The 13,027-nt window shown below is 31.3% G+C and overlaps 1 protein-coding gene across 1 annotated transcript; it reads left to right on the forward strand.

Moving 5' to 3' along the window:
• Nucleotides 1-684: 684 nt before the first annotated feature.
• On the forward strand, nt 685-8,561 carry LOC132734267 (glutamate decarboxylase 1-like; the record flags this gene model as incomplete). The annotated part of the gene is given in 10 exon segments (XM_060720972.1): nt 685-793; nt 1,905-2,120; nt 2,390-2,480; nt 2,984-3,090; nt 5,737-5,852; nt 6,787-6,866; nt 7,180-7,262; nt 7,265-7,350; nt 7,700-7,764; nt 8,483-8,561. Coding segments are annotated over 10 exon segments (1,032 nt in total), but the record flags the coding sequence as incomplete, so codon positions are not given.
• Nucleotides 8,562-13,027: the final 4,466 nt, after the last annotated feature.

A 13,027-nucleotide genomic window follows, 5' to 3' on the forward strand; every position in this document is an offset into this window, starting at 1 on the left:
TCAAAGCAACCAGTGACTTTCCATAGCAACCAGTGACTTGCCATAGCAACCAGTGACTTCCATGGAAACCATTGACTTTAAATTTTCAAACCAACCAGTGACATCAATTGCGGCTAGATTTGTCCATATCATACATTTACTTCCATAGCAACCACAAATTCGCATACCAACCAGTGACTTCCATAGTAACCAGTGATTCCAATAGATAACATTAACGTTTTTGTTTAAAACCAAGCAAGTCAGCAAAACAGATCATTCTTGCTAAGAAAATAATTAATTCAAATTCAACTGTTTGGTACAACAACGTTAATTACTATTTTATCTTTAACATACTTTATATTCTTTTTCACTCTATTTTTCGGGGGAAAAAACAACAACAAACATTAGGTTAATGAAATAATTAACCAAGAAAAAGGTTGATAAATTTTGTTATTTTTAGCACTTGAAATAGAGATGCACTTTACAAAAGTCATGCTTGAGTTGTTTTCTTTTATTCGGTTTTTACTGTGTCTGATTGTACTCTTCTTGTATATATAATTCATGTTTTACTTTTTGAAATAGCAAATTGTTTAATCCAAAGAAGCAATTATACATTTGAAGTAATAAATTTATTGAGTTCTGAGTAAGGATAATATACATTATATGGTTAATTAACATAAGGCACAAATTCTCGTTACCCAAGGTATGGCATCAACCACTAAAGGGAAGTCAGTAAGAAAGACTGACTTTGCATTGGACAGGTCAAAGAGTTTGTCATTTGATTGGACAGAATTTGAGAGGGTATTTGCATCAGGTGATTGTTAATTTTCTTTTTCATATCTATTAGTTAATAATTTTTAAGTAATTATAATTTTATCATTCAATGTGATCTGGTATCATTTATATACTTTCTAACATTTTCGCTGAAAGGACCGCATAAAATCAGTTTGGCTTCCTGTGAAATTTACAGAAAAGAACTGAATTAAAGTAGAATTTTCATTTATCATTTTAAAATAACTGAAAACAGGGAATCTCAATGCCCATTTTAAAATTAGTAAAGAAGTATTGGTGAAATATTTACGCTTCTCATGTTTAATTGAAGGTGTTCCGGAAACGAACTTTCTTCTCAAGGCTCTCAGAGTTTAAATTCTTTCACTTTCAGGCTAAGTTATTTAGATATTTCAGTTGTGTTTAACCATGTTTCGTCCCACAAATTTTTTTACCTTTTTTTATAAAATCTGATTACATTTACTTAGTTATAAATGTTTTCAAAAATAACATTCCTACCAATACTTTTAAATACGAATGAAATTATAAGAGTAAGAGGATCTTTTGTACGCGGTGAGGTGTTTGATATTTGCTAATTGATTTTATAGTGGAATTGCTTGGGATTATGGGTACATACCTTATTTTACATACGTCAGTAATGGTTAAAAGACAATTTACATTATTTTTTTATTTTGTTTTATGATTATTGCTCTTACCAATTTTGTATCACTTTCTAAAGAATTGCGTCATATTATACAAATATAACAAAAAGCATAGGTTCTGCGTCGCAGAGTGAAGATACTGCAAATACATAAAATAGCACAATACATCAACTCTTTGAACAGGTTGTTGCACTTAATGAAAAGAACACTGCAAAACTATTTGCAATCAACTTTAAATTTCCACAAGTAATAACTGTTATTATTTCATCATTTAACAAGCATTGGTAATATTTCTTCATGGAAATGCTTTTTGCAAGTAAAAGCAGATTAGTTCTTTCTTTAAAAGATGCTTCTTGTTATATTGAATGTCATTCCAGTACCACGCATTAATATGTTTTAAAAAAAGATTTTCTGACTATGAACATATTGTTATATAAATGATATGTTACATTTCTTTATTTGCCTTTTTGTTACATATAAGAGTTCAATACAAAGGCAGGATTCGAGCGCTTGGTGAGTTTCTTATCAGAAATCTCGAAGATCATCGCAAAACATCTGAACGTGATGTTCGCAGCAAGGTGCTCGACTTTCACCATCCACATCAGCTGCGAGAGCAAATGGATCATTGACTTTATGTTGACGAGAAGCCACGAGATTTGGAGCAAGTACTGAGTGACTGTAAAGAAACGTTGAAGTATTGCGTTAAAACTGGTAAGAAAGTAATCCCAACCATTGCAGAAGCAAACAATAAGTAATAAAACTAAAACAAACAATAAGTAATAAAGTTAAAGGGCTTTTACTTGTTAACTATAATTACATTCTCATAGCACACAAGTGAATAGCATGATGATTTTAAAACATTGCCATCACGCAAAATTAATTTTTATGTGAATATGAATATCTGCCAAGTGTTACAGTATATCTTTTGAATGGATCAAAGCATTAATAGAGTTAATTCTTACCGTGTGTATTTCTTTAAGCCCATCCAAGATTTCTGAACCAATTATCAACTGGTATTGACATAATTGGTCTTTCCGCTGAATGGGTCACCGCCGCTGCTAATACTAACATGTGAGTTTAGTTCATATTATAACAAAATATCCGACGTCACGTTTTATGATGATCATAACGGAAGAAAATTGAACTTAACCTTTACTCAATTGCAAATAGAAAGTAAAAAAAGAACAAGGTCACTGTTAAGTACATTTATTAATCAAAAACCTTAGAAACGTATTACATCTTTTGAAATTTGATAATGTATTTATTAAAAAAAATATGCAACAAAATTGGTACTTGCGATCTTCATCAATAACATAGTATCTCAAAGCTTATATAGCTGAATCGGCTTTCAATTTTGGGTTTTCTTATTCAAATAAAAAGTGAGATAGCCTAGTCAGACATCACGGGTACGCAAACTTGTCTGGGCAAGGCTACATGCATCCAGTTCCAGCAGAGTAAAAGTTTATAAAGATATTTTAATAAGTTACACTCAACCGTATTTTTACATTTTAACTATTATCTAAAGCAGCGTTTATATTGTTGCACTAATATATTTTTCACGAATGGAATTAAAGGTTCACCTATGAAATGGCTCCAGTGTTTACCCTTATGGAGGAAGTGATTCTTGTGCGCATGCGTCGATTTATTGGTTGGACGGATGGTGATGAAATATTTGCTCCAGGTAAAGATCGATGATTAAGGTAGAACGCGACACTTTGCAACTTTCGAGTAGCGTCTTGAAAATTGGCATGTAAAAAGCTGATCATTGATTAGAACAGAACAGAACAGAAAGTTTATTTTGACGTATACAAAGTACATAGTCAATTACATTAATACATTCATTCATACATACATATATACAATCACAAAATCAATGGATAGTCTGCAAATTTCTTGAAGGTGAACAATTTAATCTATTTTATTTCCTTCAGTATAGGATATGACATAATCAGTTTAACATATATTACATAGTTTAATATTGTGTTACGAACATGTTGACAAAGATAGCGTGAATTTCACATACATTATTGTGCCACTTGCAATAAATTTATCTATATATACGTAATCAACATCCGATACAAGTGAATAACCAACTATAGTATCACACTATATACTATAACTGTGCACAGTCATAAGACATATAACTAATAATCTATTTAATTAGAACTGTACGGTTGACCAGAAACATCCATATAAAGTTTGCTATCTTTTCAACAATGTTTGGCTTACTTATAATATATTTGCATAACTAAATATAACTCATCATCTATTAAATTAGAACTGTACGGTTGACCAGAAACATCCATATAAACACTATTAAGCTTATAATAAATAACATCTTATTTACAACATCAAACTATAAACATACATATAATACAAACTAACACAGTCTTGGTTGACCCAAAGCAACCATATAAACACTAACCGGCATATAATAAATAGAGCACGTTCTATATTTCAAGACAATTTTACACTAATTGGTAATATTTATAATCGAATTTCTTATAGACATTGCGTTTTTACAGTATAACCCTAATTTATAAAGAGCAGTCTTATTTTCTGTTTGTAACAATTCTAAAAACTTATATACACTTGGTTTGATATAATAATATTTTGCTATAAATTTTTTACGTAAATCTGTATAGATAGGGCATATAATAACAAAGATTAGATTCCGTTATTTTTATTTCAATGATTTCGGCTTTTTTTTCTTTTTTTTTTGCATGCTACGTCAAAGTTGACCATCAAAGTCCGTTTTTGACGTCGTTGCGTATCATTGGCAACTGTTACGAGTATCACAACGCAGCAGGCTTGTAAATCTTTAAACAAATAAATGGACTATGTCAGGATCTGTCGATGTTTTACATATTCGTTTCACTGACCATTTAATCAGTTTGCAATTGACATGTTAATAAAACCAGAAAATATCAAATTTACTCAAAGCTTTACTATTTTATGTTATTCTGATAGACTATTATTTATTTCCTCTCATAGAAATGGGGTAATTATGAAGTACATTTTTATTCTCTATTTTATACACAGACTCAATATTTAAAAGAACACAAAATTTCATATTTTGGTAATATCTGACCTTGTTATTAAAAATATCCGTATTTTAGTAGAACAAAGTTGCCTTATGTTACGATTGTATGGATCACGGTGTATTAGTCACATTGGTATTGCATGATATACGGTCCCATACATGTCCGTATTTTAATTTTCACTTGTCTATCAATAATATACGAATTCTGTACAATTCCTTATATCCATATATTTTCCGCAGCGGTCATAATGGCGTTTAATGCCGTTAATAGCGGGATTTTGACACAGGGCCATTGTTTTAATTACAAACAAAATAACAAACGCCCTGTGACAGCGTGACTTTTATGCAAAGTTGTGGGGGAAATAAAATCACGTGTAAACCGAAAAACTTGGGTCGGCTACCCACTATTTTGTGGTCATTTAGACAGAACATACATTTCAAAGGACGTTTAAAGAAAATGATCAAACATTTATTTCAGGATTTTTTTTAATAAGCCGCTTTATAACTGAAAAAATGCGGTTAAACTGGACGTAAAATTTTACACAAAATTGACATTTTTTTCCATTTTTCAAAATTTTTTTGGTTTCTGGCGTAAAATTTTATACCAACTTAAAGGAAAAATTATATTCTGTCGAATGCTGTAGAATCAAAGATATTTTGTCTGCCTATGGCGTTGTCATATCCATAAAAGTTGCCATGGATACTCAACGACGCCATGTTCACAAACGGGCTTTGATAGTCAACTTTGACGTCGTGTGTACAAAAATTGGCTAAAACTATTGGAACAAAAGTCAACGGAATCTAATCAGAAATATGGTCAACTTTTTTACATGACAATTTTCAAGACGTTACCCAAAAGTTCGCAAAGTTTTGCCTTCTACCTTAAGTGCACCTATATTTTCGTCCCAACTAAAAACTATGCTATAGCCGATATATTGATACAGTGTATACTAATATCCATTCCGCGCGTACACTATCGCATAATCTGTCTGGAAATATGTGTATAAATCATATTTAAGTTGATTTAATGTTTTACTCAAAATTTTGATGAGTGTTTTAACTTGCAAAATAAAATATAAAATTAATATATAATTACTGATATATTTCTTTATGATAAGAAGTGAAACGCTTTTATGTAGTTTCGGGGGAAAATGATATATGTTACCTTTCGGGAAGTAAAGACATATATTTTTACAATGCTTATACAGAGACGCTTTTCATTGTGACAATATTTCACTTGTTCAGTTAACAATTTATGTGTTTACATGCAATTTATATAAACAGGTGGCGCCATTTCCAACCTATATGCTATGCTAGCTGCTCGACACGCAGCAAATCCAAATATTAAAGAGAAAGGAATGGCGAATGGTTTACAGTTTGCAGTCTTTACGTCTGTACAGGTTAACTATACTTTGTATTTAAGTTATTTTACTTTTCATTAATATTTTGTCAAAGAAAGAACGAACTACATGCACTTAATCATGAATGAAAATGCAGAAACTGTACATATCAGTTATAAAATGACTCCAATGACGATATATTCTTCTTTTTATTTACATGAAGGAATTAGGAATATTTTTTCCAATATGTGTATACCATTTAATGTACATGCATGTCTTGACATAATCTTTTTTTTTTTGCAAATTTTCAGATCATTATTGTCTCCCCGCTTTTCGTTGACTTTTATTTCTATTATGACAAACGAACTCAAAAAGCGTTTAAACGCTCTTCACTCAAATTGGACTGAGAATTGTATAGAAAATCGAATTTTAATTCTATTCTGATCATATTTCTTTGTTATACTTTGCAAATTGTTTTCATATAAGTGCTTCACTTGATTTAGATCTCAGTTGAGCTCCTTTATTCATTGTTTCTTTACTCAGATAGAACGATGTACTTCTGTTCATTTAGTAAAACATGTTGACAATGATATGCAAATAAAAAAATTAATTTCTTCAGTATAATAAATATTTTGATAATAAACATATTTGAATATCCTGTGTTGTTTCGTGTTACGTAAATATATATCAAGTTTGAGTAGCAAAGACTTGAAAGAGGATCATTTTCTTAATGTGTCTTGAAATGAACGAAACAAGTACAAATAAAGAATAAGAGATATCATATATTGATGTCATCAACTAATTAACCAATGTAAATTTGTGCATATTCTTAATGTTTTAAACCTTTGAATTTATGATTCACTGATATATTATTATAATCATTATGATTTAAATTTAAATGTATTTGAATTTTATGAAAGAAAAATGTTCAATGAGCGCGAGTTGTAATCTAAACGACAAATGATCACCTTTCTAACATTTTTCTTCGTTTCAGAGTCATTTTTCTGTCAAGAAAGCGGCAATTCTCCTCGGAATAGGTCTTAATAATGTTTACAGTATTCCCGCCGATGAAAGGTACGTGATACTTTTGCACGTGTTTTGTTATATTCATAGATCTGTTTCATCTCAAACTAAAAATGTTCATCAAAATCCTTTGTATGAGAAACGGTATTTTGTAATTTTTTTTAAGTTCGAGCTAAGCCGCTTATACAATGCATCTTGGTTGAAAATAAAATCGTTATATAGGTTAAGTTAAAAAATTCTTTTCTAAAAAAATCAAACACCATCAATATTATCTAAAGACGACGAGTTTCCAATGTTCAGTATCTGCAAACCAGAAATACTCACAAAGTGCGTTTATAAAGCAATGTAACTGTTAAAATTTCAGAGGCAGAATGCGAAGTGTTGATCTTGAAACAGCAATACGGCGCTCTGTAGAGCACCGTATGGTGCCACTCATGGTAAATGCAACAGTGGTACAACCGTTCTGGGTACGTTTGATCCCGTGAACGCCATTGCTGATGTTTGCGAGCGCTATGGAGTATGGCTTCACGTTGACGTAAGACAAAAATTTAACAGCCTTTTGCAATTATCGTTTTATATCTATTTAATACAAAACTTTAAAAACAATTTTAAAAGAATTTAGTCTTCAAATAGCAATGAATGTATAAACTCTTGCATAACCACTTGCAGAAGCGAATGTACAAGCTCCGTCATTAATATCAAATTAATATTGATATTGTTGCACTGTTTTTACTTGTCATGGTATGTAAATATAACTTTGAAAGGAACGTGTGTTTTAAATATATGAAACCATCATCATGCTTTTGTTATTAGTTGAGTACGATGTAATAATTTTTTTCAGCCTCTAAAACGTGTTAATGTTTTTTCTCATATAATGAATTCAGGGAGCATGGGGAGGGAGCGTTCTGTTTTCCGAGAAATACAGACATCTTCTACAAGATATATACAGGTTTGTTTATTTTAATTCCTACCCTTGGATCGTCAAACATGTTTTTTCCCTACGTTATTGTATTTAGTATGTTAATGTGTTTTTTTTTGTTTGTTTTTTTTTGATAAATTTTTAAACATTGTTTTCCTCGACTCTCCTTTTTCTCAAGATTTGATTCTACAATTATATAATGTCTTTTCTTGTATACATTATTTGTATAATAGTTATAACATGCTTATGTAAACCACTTGTATTATGGAAAAGAAATGCACGTACAACTTATTTGTCATGTAAATAATATTACATAATATTAATAAATTCTGCCTACAATTAGAATAATTTATTGCTCATTTTTGATAATTCATTAGCTTCTTAGCGTCACGACAAAACCAATATAATGCGTTTGCGACCAGCATGGATCCAGACCAACCGGCGCATCCGCGCAGTCTGATCAGGATCCATGCTATTCGCTATCAGTTCCTCTACTTGTAATAGGATTTGTAAGCGAACAGCATGGATCCTGATCAGACTGCGCGGATGCGCAGGCTTGTCTGGATCCATACTGGTCGCAAACGCACTGTGTTGGTTTTGTCATGGCGCGGGTCAAATCATATTTGTTTTAATCTTAAGAAATATCGAATTGATGTAGATATTTTATTTCCGCTGAAATACCAATCATTTGTTGATTTGTATGTTGACCACAAAAACAGTGTAACAAGTATAAATTAATTGTTTTCAGGGCGGATTCGATGACATGGAACCCCCATAAAATGATGGGTGTCCCATTACAATGCTCGGCAATTTTCTTAAAGAAAAAGGTACATCGTTACAATGTTTGCCTTTTATTCTTATTTTGTAATTTAAATGACATGTATTACTTTAAAGTTGCGACTTCGGAAATTAATTCGATGTTAACATTTCAACACGAAGAGAAACCTCTTTTATTGTCTAATACGGGAAAATTCAGGAAATTTAAAAAGAAATGAACTTTGGACTAAAGATATAATGGCTATCTCAGTCCATATACTTGTACCAAGTGACTTTTTTTATCTGTGGGACAGAAAACCAATACAAAAGTCTATCTATTTAAGATTTTCTTTCACAACCAATTTACTATTTTTTATGACAATTATCATTCTATTGCAAAATTTGAATGGTATTTTGAGCTAAAATCAGTTTGAAATTCACGCTATTTCTCTTTACGGCAAAAAGATTTTTTTCCAAACTTTCAATGTATCAGTTACGCCCTGTACACCAGATCCTATTGAAAGAATAAAATTGTAAAAATAGTGTTAAGTAAAATAAATCCTAGAACGGCTTGACCTTTGAATTTCAATCTCACGTAGATCATAAAAATTAATGTCATGTGATATGGACACCGTGTTTATGCTGATGGGATACGGACAAAAGCCCCCCCGGACGAAAGCCCCCCGTCTAAAAATGACAAGGTGGACAAAAGCCCCCCCCATGAAATTTACACATAGGACAAAAGCCCCCCCATAAAAAAGTAAAAGTAGGACAAAAGCCCCCCCCATAGTCAATCTAATTTACATATAGTGTATTAAAGTTGTGTTTTTTATGTGTTTTAAAGATATGTATGGACATCACATGAAGGTGACAAAGTGCTAAGGATATTAATTTGATCCCTTTGCAAAAGTGATTAAACATTACTACTCTTCTGACCCTTGTTGTGTATATGAAAATCTATGAATTTGGTATCGCATGCATGCATTATTTAATCTGTTATCATAAACTTTGTTATCACTCCAAATATACATTATAAATTAACATTAAAACAAATTCTTTTCATTTTAATTTAAAAGTTTGTGTGAAATTTTATGAATTTGAGCACCTATGCGTGTGAAAAAGATGGGGGGCTTTTGTCCTACCTGTATTTTTGATGGGGGGGCTTTTGTCCTATTTGAAAATTTCATGGGGGGGCTTTTGTCCACCTTGTCATTTTTAGAAGGGGGGGCTTTCGTCCGGGGGGGCTTTTGTCCTACACTCTATGCTGATGCCATTCTTTTGAAATTTGGTTGGCAGTCGGCCACACACTAATTTTAAAACTATTTAATTTTATTATTTGTTTTTCCCCCCATAAAATATTAATAACCTTCACTGAAAATATAATATTTGTTTTCTAAATGTGATACATGTAGTACTAGCTAACTATGTTGAAAGAAGATATTGAAAATTGTTTTTATTCAATCTTATATTTGAAAAAGTTTTAAATATTCATATTTTTAGTATTTAAAGTAATGAATAATATATATATACATTCTTGTTAACAAAAAAAATCTTGACTTTCAGATAATGAAAGGATACCAGAATTAATAAAAAAAATTTTTAATCAATTGCTCTGATATCGATTACTGGTCCGTATGATTGAGACCAACTTTTTGTGTTATAAAAATACATGTGAATATTAATTTAGATTTTCACGAAAAAGAGATCAAGTTCCTTGAAAATAAAATTGTCATGTATGTAGAAAATTTGCAATGTCATTGTGTGATTATGTGAATTTATTACAATGTTTCAGCTCAATCGACCATTGACGTTAATTTCATTGATATAATGAATTCACTGCATAATCAATTCAAATTTATAAGTAATATAATTGATACTTTTGTTCAATTAAATTGTATCGTCGGAGGGTATGAAATGGTTGCAATCTTTTTATTATAAATTAGTCAAAATGTAGACTCTACTCACTGGAAAACGACCCTATAAGAGAGAAATTCGTGTTTTAAGACACTATTTTTTACTTGAGAAATAAGTTCATGGGCGCCGCCATTTTGGCGTTATGTCATTCTCGCGAGACAGACGAGACCGAGATTGTGACGTGTTATACCCACTTCCGGTATAGGTGTACACGCTGGTACAACTGAAATATATCTTGATGAAGAACTTATTTATTTTATTGCGTACATTATATATTATTTATGAAAACATCATTTGGAACTGAATTGCTTTAATTAATTAATTTAATCATTTTGTTGAAGACGCTGCGACATAAATTATTATTTGTCAAAACTGGTACCAACAGCAACAGGTTGCCCATTCCCCTATAATTACGCATATTCTCGGGTTTATCCAGCTCCCTAAATCTTTTTTCCACGTTATCTACTTACCAAATTACTTTCCCGACAGATACGCATTACTACTACCGTAAATTTAATCCAATAAAACAAAAAATCATAAATCTACTTAATATTTCAAATGATTATTGGTAACTGAAAAAATGTGTTGCTATTTTATGACGTGCTGTAATTTACTACAGTGTGGAACCTAATTCCCCCTAAGGTCATTCAGTTCACTGATGAAGCGTAAAAAAATAGATGTCTATTTCGTCATAAGAATATTTGACAAGGGTGATTAACCAATCAGGGCAACATTGTGCATGATCAAAAGGTCTGTCGGCACAGAGGCATACAAGGAGCAATAAAAATCGTCAGTACACAGTGTGACAGGAGCATTTGGTGCAAATTAGGAACAATTAAAATGGACAATGCGCAGTATTAGACATAAGTAGTAAGAACCAGCAATTGTGTGAATAAATTATGCAAATTAGATTTTTGAGCAGCCAATAAAAATGATTTGCCTGCAGTTAATATTAGGCTATGATTACGATGCGCAGCATCATACGTTGACAGACATGTTAACAATTTACTTTTCAAAAGAGTTGCTTACATTTTTGAAATGTGTACATGAATTATAACATATGTCCACACCTTTAAATTTGAAAGTCAGAATCAAACTGTAAAAATTTAATTATATGTACTATTAAGAACACGTTTTAGTAGGGTTTTTATAATGGAAGTGGCTAGCGTACGGGCCCGTACGGCTAGCCAAAAGTTTTAGCCGTACGTGAGTCACGTACGACTAGCAAGGACATGTTGTATTGGCTAGCCGTACGGCACTTTTCAAAATTTTATGGAAGTCGAAAATGCATATGTTATTTATGACTTTAAGCGAGGATTTTAACCAAGAAACAGCATTAATTGTCTTTGGATGTTAACTTTTTAGAGATTAATCGCCTTGATCGCTATATATATATCGATCTTTGTCATCGCAAGATGTCGACAAAAAATAACCTTTGCTTGCATTTAAACACCAATTGAAATACAAAATTTTGATAATTATCCTTTTTTGTTTCATTAAGTTTAATTTTCGACACCTTTTATATGAAAAAAAAACAACACACACTGAAAATGATTGTTGTTAGGCTCTTGATAATTGCGACAATTACCGACGATACTGTATAGAAGTTTGTCCATCAAGGAAAGTTTGCATGTTCCGTGAAAGGCATACTAAAATTCTATTGTCAGTCCCTGGATAGGTTTTAATTAAGGCTAATTAATTGATTGACTGTGCTTTTATGTTCGATATTTATCTACTGCTTTGAAAATTATATAATTATTTTTGCATTTCACCGTGTTTTTTTTTCATTCAATGATCTTTTTATTTATTTATTCCACTCCGATCATTTTTTATTCGACCCATGTGCTTAAAATTAACAAAAATGATTTAATAATTCATACAAATAAAACAACAAATGATAAGCATGAAAATCAACAATTTTATAACGTTCGACATCCATATAATTTTGAAAAGTGCCGTACGGCTAGACAATACGTACAGTGCGTCCTGGCTAGTCGTTCGTGACTCACGTACGGCTAGAACTTTTGGCTAGCCGTACGTTTCTTTATTTATCATTATTATTTTTTTTTTTTGACATTGTTACGTATTTTGAACCATAAAAAATCTCCTCTACACCTCCTGTGAAAATTAAATTGTCTGGTCAATACTTTATTATATTAATATTTCCTTACGATTCAACTAGATTTATCATGAATCTAAAGATGTGGGGAAATGACATCACGCGCACCTGTTTTTATACGGCCAATACACAAACATGGCCGCGCTTACTGATTTGTAGAAATCGGTGATTTAGCGATTTAAATTTTGTTATCATTCGTTTAATATTATTATTTGGCGGCAGAAAATTTGCAGACTTATTATTTATAGTATTCTTTTTCTGAAATCAAGTTTTTATTCCAACCTTGTCTTTCACTTTTACTTGAAAACAAAAGCATACAATCGTGTATTCATTTTGAAAAAAAAACGGCCTTCAGCGTTTCAAAATATTAAATGTGTAAAAGAATTAAGATGGAAATGATTTTCGCCATCCATAAAAACATAAACAATAGGAAAACCTCTCGATACCTCTAATATATTGGTCCGCTTTCTTTAAGCCAGAAACGAGCGTCAATTACACACTATA

The sequence above is a fragment of the Ruditapes philippinarum genome, unplaced genomic scaffold (genome assembly GCF_026571515.1).
Source record: "Ruditapes philippinarum isolate M1 unplaced genomic scaffold, ASM2657151v2 ctg13789_1_1_1_1, whole genome shotgun sequence".
NCBI classification, from domain to species: Eukaryota; Metazoa; Mollusca; class Bivalvia; order Venerida; family Veneridae; genus Ruditapes; species Ruditapes philippinarum.